This window comes from Lissotriton helveticus, chromosome 4_1 (assembly GCF_964261635.1).
Source record: "Lissotriton helveticus chromosome 4_1, aLisHel1.1, whole genome shotgun sequence".
In the NCBI taxonomy this organism is placed as follows: Eukaryota; Metazoa; Chordata; class Amphibia; order Caudata; family Salamandridae; genus Lissotriton; species Lissotriton helveticus.
Genome location: NC_136063.1, coordinates 496,526,755 through 496,547,480, shown reverse-complemented (window position 1 = coordinate 496,547,480; position 20,726 = coordinate 496,526,755). Strand labels below are relative to the sequence as shown.

General features: G+C 48.8%; 1 protein-coding gene across 5 annotated transcripts in view; it reads left to right on the top strand.

Annotated features, from left to right (window-relative positions):
• LRRCC1 (leucine rich repeat and coiled-coil centrosomal protein 1) overlaps positions 1–20,726 on the top strand; it is a 481,085-nt gene that overhangs the window by 42,131 nt on the left and 418,228 nt on the right. For all 5 annotated transcript variants that reach the window (XM_078687089.1, XM_078687090.1, XM_078687091.1 and 2 more), the window contains one exon: positions 6,757–6,822. In XM_078687089.1, the coding sequence (XP_078543215.1) occupies positions 6,757–6,822 (66 nt within the window). The remainder of the gene's footprint in view (positions 1–6,756; positions 6,823–20,726) is intronic.

Genomic DNA, 20,726 nt, shown 5'->3' with positions numbered 1-20,726 from the left:
AGTGAGTGCACCAAGAAAGGTACAGCCCCTACCACTGCAGCCCCTAAGGCACCTGCACCCCCTAGTACAGTCAGCAGTGGTAGTTCCCAACCCAAGGCTATAGTGGGGTTAACCATGGGTACTGAGGTGGATCCTGGCCTAGTCAGGATTGCTACTCAGGCTGTCCTGATCTGTGATGTGGACATGGCTATGTCCACTACTGTGAGTCCCAATACTTTGGGCAAGTACAGACAGACACCTTTGATAAATGATAAAGTGGCTCAAGCTTACAGGGACACATGTGCCAGTGTCACTATGGTGACACCTAACTTAGTGAACCCTGGACAGATTGTACTGGGTGATAATGACCTAGTGACCAATGCTAGCAATGTCACTACTACACATAGTGTGGCAGTTGTTAATTTCTCCTGGGGAGGGTAACTGGCCTCAAAAGAGTTGTGGTAAGTGCAGACCTCCCAGTTGAATGTCTTGAATGTCTTTTGGGCAATGATCTAGAAAACTCAGTATGGTCAGAAGTGGAGTATAGGACTCATGAAGAGATGCTAGGTATTTCAGCACATGTCCTTGCTGTGACCAGGTCACAGGCCAAAAAGTGCTTACCTGAACCTGTGCTGGATCTTGAAACTATAGACCAGACACAACCCAAGAGAAAGAGGTTGAGGTTCAGCCCTCCCAGGTGGATGATTCTGTGATCCAAGAGGGAACTGTCCTAGAAGAGCTTGAACCTGATCAGGTTGAGTTTCTTGGGACAGGGGGACCCTCAAGGGCAGATCTGGGGCAGGCTCAATTAACTTGTCCTTCTCTTGAACCCCTCAGACAGCAGGCTGCTGCTGAGGCTGCTGGGAATGCTCAAGATACCCATAAAGTGTATTGGGATGATGGGCTCCTTTATTCAGAGGCTAGAGACCCCAAGCCTGGTGCTTCCAGGAGGTTGGTTATACCTCTGCAATTTAGGGGCTTCCTTCTTACCTTGGCCCATGATATTCCCTTAGCAGGGCATCTAGGCCAGAACAAGACTTGGGACAGGCTTGTCCCTCACTTCCACTGGCCCCATATGTCAGAAGATGCCAAGGAGTTTTGTCGCTCCTGTGTCACCTGCCAAGCCAGTGGCAAATCAGGTGGCACAACAAAGGCCCCCCTCATACCACTACCTGTGGTGGGGGTACCCTTTGAGAGAGTGGGGATAGACATTGTTGGCCCAATGGACCCCCAAACAGCATCTGGGCACAGATTTATACTGGTGGTAGTGGATCATGCCACCAGGTATCCAGAAGCTATTCCCCTGAGGACCACAACAGCACCTGTTGTGGCTAGGGCCCTACTTGGAGTTTTCTCCAGAGTGGGGTTTCCACAGGAGGTTGTCTCTGACAGAGGTGCAAACTTCATGTCAGGATATTTGACTGCTATGTGGAAGGAGTGTGGTGTTAATTACAAATTCACTACACCCTGCCATCCACAGTGCAATGGGCTAGTTGAAAGGTTCAACAAGACCCTAAAAGGGTTACCTGAAAAGCTTAGGCGAAGACGGGACATCCTTTTACCCTGCCTTCTGTTTGCTTACAGAGAGGTCCCACAAAAGGGGGTTGGCTACAGCCCTTTTGAGCTTTTGTTTGGGGATCCTGTAAGGGGACCCCTGTGTCTTGTGAGGGAAGGATGGGAGTTACCTCTCAAAAAGCCTAAGCAAGACATAGTGGACTATGTACTTGGTCTCCGCTCCAGGATGGCTTGAGTATATGGAGAAGGCTTCCAAAAACCTTGAGGCTAGCCAAGAACTTCAGAAAGCTTGACATGACCAAAAGGCTGTGCTGACTGAGTACCAGCCAGGACAGAAGGTGTGGGTGTTGGAGCCAATGGCCCCAGCAGCACTCCAGGACAAATAGTCTGGACCCCACACCATTGTTGAGAAAAAGGGAGAGGTCACCTACTTGGTGGACCTTGGCACCCTAGGAGCCCCCACAGGGTGCTCCATGTCAACAGACTCAAGGCATATGTTGACAGGGCAGACATGGGCTTGCTCATGGCTACAGATGGGGAACAGGAGGAAGAGAGTGACCCTCTCCCAGACCTGTTGACTCAGAACCCTGATGATGGTTCAGTTGATGGAGTGGCCTTGGCAGACAGCCTCACTGACCAGCAGCAACAGGACTGCAGACAAGTTCTGCAGGCCTTTAGACATATGTTTTCCCTAACACCTAGTCAGACTAACTGGTGCACCCATGAGGTTGACACTGGTGACAGTCTGCCTGTGAAGAGTAAAATCTGCAGGCAACCTGACCATGTCAGGGACTGTATAAAGACAGAGGTGCAGAAAATGCTTGAGTGTGGAGTAATTGAGCCATCAGAGAGCCCCTGGGCCAGCCCAGTAGTCCTTGTACCAAAACCTCACACCCAAGATGGTAAGAGAGAGATGAGGTTCTGTGTGGACTATAGAGGTCTCAATGCTGTCACTAGGACATATGCTCACCCAATTCCAAGAGCAGATGAGCTCATTGATAGATTGGCTTCTGCCAAGTTTCTGAGCACATTTGATTTAACAGCTGGCTATTGGCAAATCAGGTTAGCTGAGGATGCCAAGGCCAAAACTGCTTTCTCAACCCCAGGAGGTCATTATCAATTTGTGGTAATGCCCTTTGGTTCTAAGAATGCACCTGCTACTTTCCAAAGGTTGGTGAACCAAGTCCTTGCTGGGTTGGATGACTTTTGTGCAGCTTATCTGGATGATATTGCTGTCTTCAGCTCCACCTGGGAGGATCACTTGATCCACCTGAAGAAGGGTTTAGAGGCCTTGCAAAAGGCAGGCCTAACTATCAAGGCCACAAAGTGCCAGATAGGGCAGAGTAAGGTTGTGTACCTGGGCCACCTTGTAGGTGGGGGTCAGGTTCAACCCCTGGAGAGTAAGATCCAGACCATACAGGACTGGGTCCCTCCAACCACCCAGACACAGGTCAGAGCTTTCTTGGGCCTGTCTGGGTACTACAGAAAATTTGTCAAGAATTATGGGTCCATTGTGACACCACTCAATGACTTCACTATAAAGAAGATGCCAAAAAAGGTTCAGTGGACAGTTAGCTGTCATAGGCATTTGATGACCCGAAGAAGGCCATGTGCTCTGCACCTATCTTAAAGAGTCCTGACTACTCCAAAGAGTTTATTGTCCAAACAGATGCTTCTGAGTTGGGGGTGGGAGCTGTGCTTTCACAACTTAATGTAGATGGTCCAGGCCAGCCCATTGCTTTCATTAGCAGAAGGCTGACCCCTAGAGAGAAACGTTGGTCAGCTATTGAGAGGGAGGCCTTTGCTGTGGTTTGGGCCCTGAAGAAGTTGCGTCCATACTTGTTTGGCACTCACTTGAAGATTCAGACCGACCATAAGCCCCTCTTGTGGCTAAATCAGATGGAGTGAAAATCCCAAACTGCTCAGGTGGTCCATTTCCCTACAGGGGATGGACTTTACAGTGGAGCACAGACCAGGGACTGACCATGGCAATGCAGATGGTCTCTCCAGGTATTTCCACTTAGAACATGAAGGGGGGGTGGGTTATGTAGGAGAGTAGGGTCTGCTATCCTATGGTAACCCCGTTTTTTTACTTTTTGCTTCACTGGTTGTCGACTTAATGTGGCTGTGGGCCTGCTACTCAGATCCACAGCCCTGCTGTTCTCTCTCTAAATTCACAACCATGTACTTTAGGTACATCACCAATTGGGATTGGGCCACCTTATGAGCCCCTGTACAGTGTACTATAGGTACCCAGGGCATAGGTGCATCCAAGGCCTACCAGGGGCTGCAGCATATCTTTTGCCACCCCTGGCTGGCCATCCAAACTGACACAACTGGCTGATCACTCAGCTGGGGCAAGGTCGTGTAATCACCCCTTGCTTAGATATAGTATACCTATGTCTAACCCTATATCTGGATACATATGCACCTATAAGTCACTCCTATGGCTGGCCTTGACAATCCTGAAGGCAGAGTGCTTGGTTTATGTGAGATGGTGCTCTAGCATGAGCTGAGCCTGTCTGCAGCTTTCGGAACCATGTCCTTATAGCTGTTCCAGGATATTGCCATACCATATACTCTTAAGTGCATTATGAACCTCGCGGTTAAATGCTATCTTTGGTTTGGCTTTATCAAAACATGTCGTGTAAGGTGTCATACGCTTTGGAATACTACCCCCTCGCCAGTTCTGGCGACGGGGGTAGCATTCCACCCTTCTAGAGGGAGAAGACATGTTACTTTCCTTAATCCCGGTTAAAGTTAACCAGAGCCTCAGCATCACAAAATGGATGCTGCTGCCACAGACACAAGTCTGGCCTGATGCTGCTGGACGAAACTCCGGCAGGGGAAGCCTGGACAATAGGTTTCCTGTCACAGGGAGGTGCTAGCACCACCCCAGACAGGAGATAGTGGATTGGGGCACGGAGGGCTGAATGCATAGGCCAGTTCAAACCGGTGCTGGGGCACTCCAGCCCCAGCTCTGGTGCGAAACTGGACAAAGGGAAAGGGCTGTAACCACCCCCTTCCTGGGTCCCACCCATAGGAGGGACCTAGCAGGTAATCCAGCCCCTGGATTTGGAATAAAGGTAGAAGCTGTGTCCTTAGACTTTAGATAATCCTGACTGAAATTCTCTGATACGAAACTCTGGACCCTTCGACATCCTACTCGACGTAGAAGACTGAAGAATCTTCCTTGTGGTCAAGGAGTGACCACCCTGTGCAAGCAGGCACCATCAAGTGCTCAACGGATTGCTTTGTTGTTGCTCCCGATGGAGCTTGAACGACAGAGCCTGACAAGAACTGGACTTCCAGACATCCAACAGCCCGATCCACAGCCACAGCAAAGCTGAGACCCATGGAGGCGACGAGAGACGTGGGACCGGCCATCTTGGAAAGCCAGTGAATCGCTTCCCGTGCAACTTCTGAGGCACCCTCGAAGTTGTGCATTGGGGATTGAGAAGCCCCAGCCCCGAGCATCCTTTGCACCGAAGATCACCTCTCCAAACTCACCGAGTGCTTCGTGGGGCCCTTTTGCATTTTCCTGCTCGGCGCGTCTGTCCAGTCACTTGCCCGTTGGCTAGTGGTCTCTGTGACGACGAACCTTTGAATTTTCAACGCTGCTCTATTTGCTCCAGACTGGCCCTTGCTCCCCTGAGCCCATGAGACCTTGCTGGTCTGATCCAGAAGCCATCTTCGATTCCTGCGTGGGTTGCATTTGCCAAGGCCTTTTGATTCCGAATCGAGAACCGACACCGCCATCAGCGAGAACCTTCGTGGGACAGTCCGTGCCCAGCTCCTGGTCGTCGTCGACACCTCCTGGTCCACGTGGCAGCGGAGACAAGCTTCACTGCATCACCTGATCGCAACCCGACATCGCCTGGTTCCTTCCTGGTCACTGGCTAGTGACCCAGACTCTGTCCCCTCTGCTTTCAGGTACTCTACAGCTTCGATCCACCCTTGGATCCAACCGGACTCTTCTCTCCTGGTCGCCTGCTGCATCTTTTCTCCAAGGCTCCATAGAACTCCACGACGAAACCTGACACACTTTGACACCTATGCACCCGCTTCCTGTGGGTGAGGTAACGCGAGTACTGCGGTGCTCATGTAGAGGTTTACACTCCTAGTGTCCTAGTTTTAAGTGGTTAAGTTCTAGTCCAGTCGGAAGACTTCCAAATCTTTAACTTTCTAACTTTAAGCACCCATTGACTTCTATAGGTGCACGCTTGTGCATTCAGACACTGCACCCGCATCCTGTGGGCCTCCTGCTCCCTAACTGCTGTTAGTCCAGTGTAGCCCCAGCGATGCCCTAGGCCTTACCATTGTTCGTGACGTGGTTCTTATACCACTATTTTAGTATATGGCTTAACGGGCCACCACTATTTTAGTATATGGTTTAACGGGCCGCCAGGGCCTATCCATATTTGTGCAACTTTTTTATGTTATATTAAGTTACTTGTTATACGCTTGTGCTCCTGTGCTCATAAAGAGTTAAGGGGATTTATTTAGAAATAAATACATATATATTTTGAATATATAACCTGTGTGGTGTCCTTTCATTTGGTATTAAATGGTTTGCATATGGTAAAACAGCTGGCTTCACATGCCCTCTTGAGTTTAGCCTAAGACTGCTTTTGTCCATGCTACCACTAGGATAGCTGGTCTATAAGGTTGACTTTACAACCATCACCATAAGGGTTGTTTGGACTGGTACAAGATGGTCACTAGAATAGTGAACATCATATACCAGGCCAACTTCTCACAAATGTGAGTTTTTTTTAAGGCAGTCTGATGATAGGACTGTGATCACTGAGTGATTTCGGGACACCCCCAAGTTTGCTGTGTATTTGTGACGACAATACAGTGAGATAATTCTTACATCACGTATCCTTAAAGTTTGGCTTTGTCATTATTTTAGCTTTAATATTTCCTGCTTCTTATTTTGTTTAATGGTGATCTACTTTAATAGCACATTAATGTCCTTGAGACGGTCCGTAAGGCTACAATATCTGAATAGCTTTGAGTTATAAAGCACCTTCTAACTTTGAAATGGTGATTGTTTTCCTGTTCTTAAGCATTCAGTGTGCGTTATGTTCATTATAGCTGTACACTACTAATAGACAAAGTTATCAAGGCACTCCTATCTTAAACATTTAAGCAGCTATAGGAATGCCTTTGCTTGTTGGGATGGCCGATCATCATGTATGTATTTAATCTAGTTATCAGTACATTTATTGTTTAATTTGCTTTCTTTTTCATGTCTAGGACTTGAGAAACTGACGATGCTGACAAAAGTCAATCTATCTTACAATCGGATAAATGACCTAACTGGTAAGTGTGTCCGGCTCAATCATGAATTAGATGGTTTTAACTTTCTCTGTCTTTTGTTTATAAAGATATTCAACTCTTTTCTTTGTTTTTCCTGCGAGAAATAAAGACGATTTTGTGTTTCCAGGACCACCAGCACTTGTTGACATAATTGGTAATTTGAAGCTAAAGACACCTAACTGATCTTGAGCCCGTAAGATAATATTCTGTGAGGGAAATAAGTTGACCCTCTTTTTATGTCTCGGCTGAGACGGTGCATGCATTGTTGCTTGTGAAGCATTTTGCTTACGTACAGGGGGTTTAGAGCTTACCGATTTCTGCCCATTATTTGGCTTCATCATTGCTCTCATTTCTTTGCTTCTCTTCGGTCAGCACATGCTCGCTTGACTTCCTCTTTGTGTTGGTCCGTCCCGGGGAGCATGGCCCAAATACTGCTTCCTTTGTCGAGTGTCCCATTCCACCCGCTCTCTCATGCATTGTTGCGGTTACTTGCTCCGTTCTTCCCACCTTCTGCGTTGTTCCTACTTGCCTCATCCCTGCCACCACCCTCCCTTCTGCGTTGTTGCTGCTTGCCCCTCCCCTCCAACCCAAATCCTGCATTGTTACTTCTTGATCCGTCCCTCCCACTAAAATCTTGAATTGCTGTTGCATGCCGTCTCCCCCTCCCTGTGTTGTTGTTTCTGCTTCTTCGCTCTTGCTTTGTTGCTGCTTGCCCCCTTCCACCCCCACTCCTGCATTATTGCTGCTTGTCCCCACCCTCTCGCTCCCCTCCTGCGTTGTTGCTGCTTGCCCCCTCACACCCACACTCCTGTGTTGTTGCTGCCTCAACCCTCTCTCCCACCCCCACTACTGTGTTATTGCTGCTTGTCCCCTCCCTCTCACCCCCTCTCCTGTGTTGCTGCTTGCCCCCTCCCTCCCATCCCCTTCTCCCACGTTGTTGCTCCTTGGCCACTTCCTCCCACTCCTGCATTGTTGGTGGAAAACCAACACTGTAGCCATTCTTTGTTGGACGTGTTAGCCAATAACGTATGGAGTTTGCATCTTGGTGGCCTGTCGACATTTTAGTAGTCCGATGGATGCATGAATACGCATAGTGATGGCCTGCATCCCATGGTAAAGGAGTCCATTACCTCGTCGTCCTGTCTCCCCGTCCCATTCCTTAACAGTGAGCAGCTAGTCTGCTCTACAGAAACCTATTACCTAGCTGAGCTTTTGCACTTCCCCCAACATGGCGTCGCCATCACGTGACAACAAAGGGGGAAGTGCAGTAGAGAAACTTCCTGTTCTTTTTTTTTTTTCTGTGTTGCAGTTTGCCTTGGTGCCTAGCCGAGCTATGGGTAAGTGTTCCCTTTTCTTTTGTTTGTATTGCGGCGTCCTGCTTTAGCGGTCGCTTTTGTCTTCATGCTTTGTGCACTCCTGTGCTGCCTGATGTTCCGGTTTTCTACGCGGTTCGCTTTTGCGGCCGCTTTTGCCGGGTGCGCTCACCTGTTGGGTCGCGGCCTGCTTCAGCGGCCGTTCTCCTGTTTGCCGGTCCGGGTGCGCCCTGCTTTAGCGGGCGGGGGTTCCGGAGGTGTTCTTGGCTGCGTATATGGTCCTTTGTGGTCCCGCTTCTGCGGGATGGAACCTGGGGACAAAATTTGGGTGGCTTTTTTTTTTTTTTTTTTAAAGCCGGCCCCTTTTTCCTGGTCCCGCGGGAGCTCGGGTCCTCGGGACTTCATTGCTTTAAGATGGGGTCCTTTTTTTCATGCACTCGTCCTATGTGAGTGTCTGTTTTGGTTCGTTGCTGTTGTAGTCATGGACTCGAGTGCCTCTTCCTCTGCTGCTCCTCTTGATGCCCTGCGCCTGTTGATTAATGGGGCGGTGGCTGCTGCCTTCTAGGCCAGGGACGCTGCAGGGCCTCCTTCCAAGGTGCCTCGTGGTTCTGTCGATCCACAGGCCGCTCCTGATGATGAGATGGGTCCTGAAGAGGATGAGGGTGTCCAGGAGCGATTTGTTCAGGGTGCTGAGCTCTCTGGCTTGTTTGCCCATGTGCGGGACAATTTGGGTTTCACTCCTCCTGTGGCTAATGTTCTGGAGGATGACTTCTTTACGCAGTATCACCAGCCGGCTCCTGACTCCTTCCCGTTGCATGGTGCTGTGCGCAAGGTGCTGGATCACGAGTGGAAGGAAGTGGATGAATCCCCTTCCCTCGCTTCTTGTCTAGGCGTTACCCTCTGGAGGGTTTTGCTGCTGAGTTTCCACAAGCTGTGAAGGTCGACAATTTGATGGCCAGTCTTTACTCTCAAGGTTTGGTCCTCTCGGATGACACCCTTCCTGCAGACGCTGTGGAAAAGCGTGTTGAAGGGGCGGTGAAGCGTTCCTATGCTGCTTTTCTGTTTGTGCAACTGCCTATTCAAATTACATGGTCCAGTCCTTCCTCGAGGATTTTCAGTCCCTGTCCCTTCTGTTGCAAAGGGGTGAGGATGCCACCCCTCTTTTGTCCCTGATGGAGTTGCAGGTGCGATACTTGTCGGATCTTTCCTTTGACAATTTGACTGCCTTCCCTCCGTTTGCTTTGATTCCGCGGGTCCTCCAGAAGATTTGGTTGGACCGGGCGGAGGTTCTCCTGGTTGTGCCGGAGTGGTCTCGTCAGTCTTGGTTTCCTCTGCTGCTGACCTTGTCTGTATGCCCTCATTAGAGGTTTCCCCTGTGTCCCTCCCCTCTGCGGACTCCTCTGGATTGCCTCCCTGCGCCGCCTCCGGCTGGGGGTTTGGCATTTGAGAGGTTGAGTTTGTTGGGTTAGGGTTGCTCGGTTGAGGTTTCCCGGTGCCTCCAGTTGTAGCGACGCCCTTCCACCTTGAAGTCCTATGCCCGTCATTGGAAGAATTTCTCCTCCTGGTGTCTTGGGAAGGGTCTCTCTTCTGCCTCCTGTGAGGCTGTTGGACTTCTTGCGGGATGGTTTTGTCTTGGGGCTCGCTGTTTCTTCCCTGCGTGTGCAGTGGGCTGCCATTCTTGCATTTCGGGGTTCCTCTGTGTCCTCTGTCTCTTCGTTGGTGGCTCGCCTTCTGCAGAGTTTTTTGATTCAGCATCCTGTTTCTTGCTCTCCTGTGCCTGCCTGGGATCTTCCCTTGGTCCTCCAGGCCTTGATGGGCCCCCCTATCGAGCCCTTGGCCTCTGTGGACCTTATGGTCCTTTCTGCTAAGGTTCTTTTCCTGGTGGCCGTTACTTTTGGGCGGCGGGTTGGTGAGATTGGGGCTTTGATGGCTTCTCCCACCTTTTTGCGCGTTTGTGCTGACAAGGTCATTCTCCGTCCTAGTCCGTTTTTTCTGCCTAAGGTGTTGTCATCTTTCCATTGTCAGGAGGATATTGTTATCCCGTTTTTTTTTCCGGATCCTGCCTCTCCTGAGGAGGTGGTCCTCCATTCGTTAGATGTGCTGAGAGCTCTCCGCATCTACTTGGAACAGACAGACCTCTAGTTTCCGTAAGGTTGATTCCTCGTTTGTCACCTATGGCCTCTCTGGAGTGGGTCTTCGTCCTTCTTTGTCCACCTTGACTCATTGGGTCAAGGGTGCTGTGGTTTCCGCCTACGATTCTGCCCACTGTCCTCTCCCCTCTTCTGTTCAGTGTAGGTCGACCAGAGGCTTTTCCTCCTCTTGGGCCATGTTCAAAGGGGCCTCCTTGAGAGACATTTGTAATGCTGCCACATGAGCTGCTCCCCATAAGTTTGTTTCACATTATCGTCTTCAGTTGGGGATTGTGGCCTTGGCTACCTTTGGCACTCATGTCCTGTCTGCGGTACATGGTTTGTGATTTGTACTGTTTTCTTTTGATTAAATGGACCTGTTTTTCCTCGTACTTTATGGTCTGTTTTTCTTACAATGCTTGGGTATGGGCTCACTGTTAAGGAATGGGACGGGAAGACAGGACGAGGAGGTAATGCCCGGTTATTCACCGGTAATGTTCCTTACTCCGAGTCCTGGTCTCCCCGTCCCATTCCTGAGCCCTTCCCTCTCTCCCTGTCTTGCATTTATTTTTGGGGTGATTGTTTCGTTTTCTGGGTTCTTTGGTATTCTCAGGAAGTTTCTCTACTGCACTTCCCCCTTTGTCACGTGATGGTGACTCCATGTTGGGGGAAGTGCAAAAGCTCAGCTAGGTAATAGGTTTCTGTAGAGCAGACTAGCTGCTCACGGTTAATGAATATTACCGGTGAGTAACCGGGCATCTCTCGATATTGCTGTGCTCTCTGTGTGTGGTGGTGCAGGAATGTTCTGGCCAAAAGAGTCCATCTATTACCAGGTGCAAGACATTTCGGGTTGGTCCACCCTCGCGGATTCTTTCACTGCACGCAGTTACAGCAGTGCGCAGCTGGTTACGAGAGGGCTGTCCAGGCCCTTGGGATACCAGCCCTCCATAAAGCTGTGAAACTCGTTTGTGCGGCAGTGGTCTGGAGGAAGACCACGCCCCCTTACGCCCCCTCCTCACACACATGGTGACGGGAACTGCGCCTGTGATGCTCTGCGGTTCCTAACACCACATGCTCTCTCCTTCTTTATCCATTCAGCCTTCAGGGTCATAGCAATGATGAGCGGCTGGGACCGTTCCCTTGAGCCCTCACACTACCTGTGAGGTGTTCAGCCATGCTTTCTGTACAAAGGCCACTGCTAGCCGCTCAGAAGAAATGCAAAATGGCTGCGAATAACACCCAGGTCAGAAAAGAATAGCCTTTGTTTTTTTTCCTGCTGTCAAAGTACTAGTAAGTGCACTTCAGTGTACTGCATTATGGCACTATTGCTGCAACTGATGATGTTAATAACTGTTTTCTTTGTACTGCTATTTAGCACTTGCTGCTGAATAATGTGTAACGAGGAGTGACATTATCATTCTTGGATGATTTAAACCTTTCTCTTAAACTTAGAAATCGAATTTAAAGCAAACACATGTGGTCAGGCCCTTACTTCACTGGTATTAATGCATGTGTTTTTGTTAACATGTAACATCAAAGTACCTACATGTACCAGGAACGGAATTGGGAAAATGTCTGAACAGTGAGAACACAGAAAATACAGACTCCTCGTGTGTATGTATTTGAAAGTTTTTGAACTGGTACACAATACTAGAGACTTTCAGAACACTAAAATGTCTTAAGTAATGCCATACGTTTGTCAGTGAAGTGCAGTGGTTCCAGAGTTCCCCCGTCTCTAATTCTACAAAACCTTATAATTCGAAAACTCGAGTGACCGGCGTGCCAGTGCTTGTTACTTGATGCAGTCCAAAGTCTCTCCTTGAGTGTGACGACTGCGTGACGTTTGTGCAGGAAAGGTAGGACCTATTCCTTGGCCTCGGGAATGTATAAAATGAAGCTGTGAAAGAATTCAGGATGGAAATAAGAGGACATGAAAAGAGATTTCATATTCAAAATTATGTTAAACTGTGAGAGAAAACACAGCGACCAGAAAATGTAACCTATCCATTAAGACCCAGGTCTCATAGGTAGTGAAATCCTGTCTCTCGATTATTCACCTGCTCAGGAAATGTTTGCACCCGATTCCTCAGAAATCACAGATCACAGTGGCTTGGGCGTGGATATTATCACGGCTGGATTATGTCAATGTTTTGTACTTGGGCGTCCCGGAATATTTAATCCAGCATCTACAGGTAGGCCAAATTTGGCGATCTGCTTACTGTACAAGCTACCTAAGCACTCACCTGTATCGCTTTTTTTGCGGGAAGCTTCAATGGCTTCCAGTGCGCCAGCGCGTAATGTTCAAAGTGTTAACCTTGACACACCAAGCACTCTACGACAGGAGCCCTTCGTATCTGAATGAAAGGATCAAGGCTTACAGACCTGGGAGAATGCTACGTTCCAGTCAGGCTGGGCTGTTAACAGTACTCCACTTTAAAAAGCAGCATAGAGGGGGTTCTTCATTTATGGTCCTGGCTGCGGACCAGTGGAACCATGCCTAGACATCTGAGATTAAGGAAATCAGTTTTAAGAAAGTGCTGAAAATATGCCGCTTTGATAGTTAGGTTTTCGGGGACACCGCCTAGGATCTATTCTCTCTTTCTGCCTCTGCTGCTTAAGCGCCGGGACACTCTTGGAGTAGCTGCGCGCTATATAAATAACCTTAATTAATTTTATTCATGAAGGTAATATTTGTGATCACCCTCTGTGGAAAAATGTAATTACAGCATGACCGCTGTGGTGCAGTGCAACCTGATCCATATAAAGGGAGACACTCAAAAGGTAGTTCCAATCTGGAAAGAAAAGACTGTTGGTTCTAATCGAGTAGAAATATGTTGTGTTTAATAAAGTCCTGTATTTTGTTAAACAAGTGAATAGTTGGATAACAGCTCTTAAATAGTGCTTTCCTCTTAGGACTGAATGTCTTGTAATGACATTGGTATACTAAATACCCATCAGGGAGAACTGTATACAATTTTGTTTATTAAGCTGGGCACTGAGAGTATACCAAAGATCTTCCTCAATTTCTCTAGTGGGAGCTACATCTGGTCGCTGAACGGCATCTTGAGCCACTGCCCAACATATGGGTGTTAGTTAAGGGTACATACAGTCCAATTAACCTAAACACAGCCCGTAGTGTCCCAATCCTGCTCCAGTGACTATACAGGTTTATTTCCACATGAGCTCTATAGCAAATGCTAATTTTTGGGGTCCCACACGATCAGTTTTGTCCCTTGTTTACGAATCACACTGACAGATGAGAGCCTAATGTAGCCTGTGTTTCTTATTGTCATGCAATACATAAAATGGCACTGCTCTCATTTTGAGAGTTCGAGCATGAAGGACCAGTACCAACAATACATTGTGAAGGGCCCATGCCGACTTCATAGCTATTTACAAGTAACCATATCTTGGCAGTGACAGGCAGTAGGAAAGGAAAGGAAGCATAGGAAGAAAGAAAAAAAATGTGAGGAAGAAAAAGACGAAATAAGCTAAATACATGAAAGAAGGACTAGAGAGGAAGAGATCAATGAGGAAGGAAGAAAGACACAGAAAAAGCCAGTTAAGAGATGGAGAAAATTATGCAAAAAGAGAAAAGCAGTAAAACAATTAGTGAATGGCAGAGAGAAAAGAAGGGTAAAGAAAAAGGTGGGGTGAGAGCATAAGAGGAAAGGAGATAGAAGAGGAGGAAGAAAGAACAAGAGAAACAAACAAAAGCTTAACAGCAACACCCCACTCCTTGTACAGTCCCGCAACATGTAGGTTGCAAGCAACCTGTACCAATTGTGCCCCCATGAGCACGCCACGAGAGACAGGGTCTCAGAAAACTGGTGGCACCCATAAAACAGTAGATAAAAACTGAAAATGATTTTTCAGAAGGGTGTGGGCTACATGGTCCTGCAATTTCAGCTTCCCAGATCCCTCAATCAATCAATCAATCAATCAGGGAATTGTAAGCACGCTACTCACCCGTGAGGGTCTGAAGGCGCTGAGGAGGGCGGGGGGGAGGTTTGGGGTGTTCGCAGCTCTGTTCAGCCGAAGAGCCAGGTCTTGAGAGTCGTCCTGAAGGTGTTCAGGGAGGGGGCGTGTCTGATGTCTGCCGGTAGCTCGTTCCAGGTCTTGGCTGCAATGTGAGAGAATGATCTTCCGCCTGCTCTGGCTCTGTGGATACGCAGGGTTTCGGCCAGTGCGAGGTTGGAGGATCGGAGGTTTCTTTTGAGTACGTGGAAGTTTATTCTCAGAAAGCGGTGCACTGTTCTAAAGTTCCAGCATTTGGGCAGCTGCATATTGTTAAACCAGCTGACAAGTAATTATCATGTGCGAGCTACTCATAAGTAGCATGCGAGCTACTGGTAGCTCACAATTGACCTGTTGGAGACTGCATTCAGAACCATATTCTGGCTATCAGAATGCACCTGCTGCCCTTGCGTAGAACCTCCACGGACCATGATAACAATGTGGCCTTGGGGTACATGGAACTTGGGAAGAAAGGACATAACTTAGGAGGAGGGTTCCAGCCAGCAGGAAGACGCAGGGCATCGTTAAGAACAAGCACAGCAGATCTACATCCCTTGGGGGACAGGCAGATTGAAGCACCGGTGTGCAGTCTGCACATAAGTGAGTCCCCAGAGAAACGGAGAAGTATGGCGAAAATGAATGAATACAGTGTATGCAGGGTACAGTGCAGAGGATTGCTGTATGTGCTGGGACAGGACAAGCTGCGGCTTCAGATGCATTGCTCCGATGAGTGGAGTTGGAAGGCTATTGAGATTTGCATACATAATGCAGTGTGATTTAGTTGCACATACAGCTCACCACATAAGCTCTCTTTTTTTGATGCACAGCAATCATGCTTTACAGCATTTCAGATGTAGAGGTTGCACAGCATTTCAGTTACGTACGTACACTTGTGATACAAGGTGCAGCATTCTAGATATATTAACAGCATAATGCACAGTGTGACAAATGCACAAACGGAACACCATTCCAGAGGAGCGCACAAAAAACACCACAGTATCCTAGATGTACCAGCATCACACTGTGGAGCATCACAAAAGTGCTACAAGCAAAGCACACATGAAAGATACAAAAGCAGCGTAATACACAATATTCCTGGTGCACTGCCAACACCGTACATTGTGTGTCAGACACTTGTGAAATTATTGGTGAGCCCAGCACCAACCCATTGATTAGGGGCATTTGTGTTAGATTACCTTCCACTTCACATATGCAAGCCCATATATACATCATAGGAGCTTCCAGAGCACGCACCACAGCTGTGATAGCAACATCCTCTTGTGAGCACAGTGCTTGTACAGGATACATGATTCCACAAGTAGTGCTACAGTGCTCTATCTCATGCTCCACACCGCTGCACCAGTAGCCTGTCAGAAGGAAAGGGAGATCTGCGCTTGAGCTAGAACGGGGTCTTCAACCTTTTGTTTAATAAGAGCTACTAATAGTCAATGAAAATCAACTCAAGCTACTAATATTATTAGTAGTGTACTAGTGACCACAGACAACATTATATTGTTGGTTACTATACGCAAGATTACTGCAGCGATCACCTCAGTGCATCAGAGGAGGTTGCCAGCGATAATGTAAAATAGGCTGAGTCAGTTTGGAACACTCTGCATGGGTAATACCTTCCTGCTACAGCTGCAATATTAGTAATAAGTCTCCCTCATGATTTATTACACAACAACTAGCTTTGAATATTTTTTTGAAATTCATCCATTTTTCTCCAAACATCAGCTTACGAGTTCTGAAAACATACACAGTTTTGTCCCGAAATCACAACTTGGGCATAAGTGCTTTAATTTAACTTAGCAGAAGGTTCTAATTAAGTAGGCTGTGATGCAAACAGAAGAGCAACTTACTGACAGCTGGAGAGCTACCAGTAGCCCACGAGTTATTTGTTGGAGAAGCCTGAGCTAGAAGTTGTAACAACGACTTCTGAGCCAGCACACTCAGCACATTTGGGCCAGGTGCTGTTTGACACTTCCTCTGTGACTGGCACCAAGGAAAACACATGGCACCAGCCATCTCAGTTTCCCACTTCCAGGTATGTCTTCACTATTTTAGACCACAAGAGACCACAGATAGCCTAGCACAGTTCTGTGTACCTGGAAGCTCCAGTGTACCTAAAAGCTATCTGAAAGCAACAATTCTCCTGTAAACAAGAGATAGACCCAGATTGGTTAACATGTTTCCCAGTATGTATACTAGCCATTTTACCTCCCCTTTTGTTCTTGCTGCTGTTTTTGGTATTTGGTTACAGTATGGAGAGCTTGTAATAATGTTCATTCCAGTGCTCTCCTCTGCCAACACTTTTAGTCCCCTGTCTAACTGCCCCTAACGAAATGTGCTGTCAGACCCTGTTTGTAAATCAATTCTTTGAGTACTCTGTGGAGCCCTCCCTTCCTTGATCAAGAAGAACCTGGAACTGGAGCAAAGTGGGGTCAATTGAATCCTACTTTTATACACATCCTTTAAATAGGAGTTGTAGATCTAATGTATAAAGTTTCAGAACCAGTTTGGGTTTGTTGTCTTTCAAATGTCATTTCCAGGATGTTCTCTAGACACTGACTTTGTTCCAAGTGAGGGTTCTCACAACATATAGTAATGGGTCTGGCTCCCAGGAGGAGTGCCTGGAACATGGGCACAATGAATTGTGGGTTCTCGTCATCTGGAAGTCATTAGTCTCCCCAAAGCAATTATGGGAGGCAGAGAAAAGGGCAGGCCCTGCCAAGAAACGTCTTCACAATGAACAACAGAAACTGCAGTCTCGGCCCTTACCCTTACCAAAAGCCAAATGGCGGTGCTCAAGAAAAATTATTCAACAGCCCTTTGCTAATAAAGACCTTATGGTGGCTTGACATTCGCCCCAAGCCTCAGGAATGCAGGCAGTACACTTTCATTGTCTTGTGGAAGCTGTCCTTATCCTCCATCTTGTGCCATGCTAAACCAGGGCCACCCAAATGTATCCCAGTGGCCTAGGTACTCAGACACGCACAATATGTTGAGGTCTACTACCATACTTGTAATGTAAACTCACTGCACATGCATTCGACATGCACATGAGATAGCCACGCAAGGTTCTAGATTATACTTCACAGTGGAACTTTACAAGAGTGTGGTCAGTAGTCGTTCAGTAGCCGTAACTCTGATTAATTGAGGATAGAATTGGTCACACTATGGATTCAAACCACTGATCCACTCAGGGCATGGACAGTAGTCCACTACTTATTATGATGGAACACTTGGTGCATCGCTTCAGGTCACAGAACCTTGTATTGTCAAGGGCAAGCCCCTTCCCTATTATTTAACTCTCTTCTGCGTGTTACTGCTTGTGTTTGACATAATGCCTAGAAAAGTGTGCTCAATATTGGCTTTAACTGTTTTCTAAGCTTTTAGCTTGTCTAGTGGCTGACTTTATACTGCTGGAACATTGGTTTGAAGTGGGGTTAGAGAACTTGACCAAGGAGAGTGTCACCATAGATAAGGAGACTTGGAAAAGTATGAATGTGGCAAAAATGTTCAAATTTGTTGAATTAGGCAATAGGATATATTGTCTTTTAGGAAGGGAAAATGTTCACTGTGTAAAATTCATCTGAGAAGGCAGTAGCTCTTTGACCCCACACCTCAGCCAACATGACGATGCATATGCGCTGAAACTTTTTTGCGATATGGGTTGAGACCCAGAGCAGGGTTTAGGAGTCTGGAGGTACCAAAAGAACAGATGATGGACGGAATGCTGAACCAATCAAATATTCACCCACAGTCATAGATCTGGGTGAAATCCATCGTTTTTTGCATTCCATGCCATTCCAGTTTAGAGCCTGCCATATGCAAATCTGTCTTGACCCTGCTCCCCATGGAAACAGTCCAGCCCGAACTACCAGGCCAAGTCACTCCTGGACCAGAAACCAGCATTCTGGGACTGGTTTCAGGGTTTCAGGCTACCTTGAATTTGATGGCGTAGAGAGCAAGGGACCATGTTTGGACAGACCCTTTCCACTTAGAGCAACAATTGCAAAAATAATAGATAATTACTTGACAAGAATACCATCAGCTCTGCAGACAATAGAGAATTCACAGTGGTGGCAGTAATACGATTTGTAGATGTTTTTACTTTCCAGAGGCCAGGAGTGTAGCTTACTGACATGTCCCACCTATTTGTAAACAATTCCTGCCTGTCCTTCAACCATCTATGTGGGTCCTGGATGTTGTATGTGTGCACCTTATTCAATGTATAGAGGATGTGTTTATGGAGACCATGTGATGCCTGTGGCCTTAGTCACTGGAATCCTTTTTAGGTCTCGCCTATTCTAGCCCGCAGGGATAAATAGGCGAGATTATAGTACGCGGAAAAGAAAAGCCAACCTAGCTGCGGATCGCGTACAGTTCATGTAAGCTATGCGTGTGCACATCATCCCCGGCCATATCACACACCACCATTTGTCTGTGCCTCGGCATCAGACTTCAAAGGCTGCCGCTCCCCCGCACCTCCGCGTGCACACCGCACACCACCATTTGTCTGAGCCTTGGCATCAGACTTCAAAGGAATGCGCTCCCCCGCCCCGCCCCCGCCGCCCCAACAGCAATGCCGAGAGCTTGTTTTTTTTTTTTGCATCCATTTCGCGGGGAAGCCGTGTTTTGTTCGGCGTTTTCTGAACATTTCTCGGTTTTTTTTGGGACGAAAGTGAAAGCCTACCGTGCTTGTTTACAGTAGCCTTGCTCCTCAAATGCTGTTGCTGTGTTGCCATCTCTCTAGGGACACTCAGCTTGAAAACACTCGACTTACTAGCTGCAATGCTACATCCGCTATGCTTTGCCTCTAGACACGTTAATCCCTCGCAGACTGGGCTGACTCTGCCCCTCCTGATTCTGAAACTGACCAACACAGTCACCACGCAGTCTCTTCTCTCTGTTTTATGATGTCTGCCCTGCCACCATTTACTTCGGACCTTCACCCTCACACCTCCTCACACTCTCACACCCTCACACTCCCACCCTCACACTCCCACACCTTCACACCCTCTCACGCTCACACACCCTCACACACCCTCACAACCCTCTCACCCTCACCCACACACCCCGACCCCCCTCACACCCCCTCACCCACCTCCTTACCCTCACACCCACTCACTCTCACACCCCCTCACCCTCACACCCCCTCACCTCACACCCCCTCACCCTCACACACCCTCACCCTCACACCCCCTCACCCTCACACCCCCTCACTCTCACACACCCTCACCCTCACACACCCTCACCCTCACACCCCCTCACCCCTCACCCTCACACCCCCTCACCCTCACACCCCCTCACCCTCACACCCCCTCACCCTCACACCCCCTCACCCTCACACCCCCTCACCCTCACACACCCTCACCCTCACACACCCTCAAAAACCCTCTCACCCCCTCTAACCCTCAAACACCCTCTCACCCCCTCACATCTCGTCACCCTCACATCTCGTCACCCTCACATCCCCTCACCCTCACATCCCCTCACCCTCACATCCCCTCACCCTCACATCCCCTCACCCTCACATCCCCTCACCCTCACATCCCCTCACCCTCACATCCCCTCACCCTCACATCCCCTCACCCTCACATCCCCTCACCCTCACATCCCCTCACCCTCACATCCCCTCACCCTCACATCCCCTCACCCTCACATCCCCTCACCCTCACATTCCCTCTGCCTCACATCACCTCACTCTCACACACCCTCACCCTCACACACCCTCACCCTCACAACCCTCACCCCTCACCCTCACACCCCCTCACCCTCACACCCCCTCACCCCCTCACCCTCACACCCCCTCACCCTCACACCCCCTCACCCTCACACACCCTCACCCTCACACACCCTCAAAACCCTCTCACCCCCTCTAACCCTCAAACACCCTCTCACCCTCTAACCCCCTCACATCTCGTCACCCTCACATCCCCTCACCCTCACATCCCCTCACCCTCACATCCCCTCACCCTCACATCCCCTCACCCTCACATTCCCTCTGCCTCACATCACCTCACATTCCCTCTGCCTCACATCACCTCACCCTCACATCCCCGCACCCTCACATCCCCGCACCCTCACATCCCCGCACCCTTACATCCCCGCACCCTCACATCCCCGCACCCTCACATCCCCGCACCCTCACATCCCCGCACCCTCACATCCCCGCACCCTCACATCCCCTTACCCTCACATCCCCTTACCCTCACATCCCCTTACCCTCACATCCCCTTACCCTCACATCCCCTTACCCTCACATCCCCTTACCCTCACATCCCCTCACCCTCACATCCCCTCACGCTCCCTCACACCCCCTCACACTCACACCCCCTCACCCTCACACACCCTCACCCACCCTCACCCTCACACACCCTCAAAAACCCTCTCACCCCCTCTAACCCTCAAACACCCTCTCACCCTCTAACCCCCTCACATC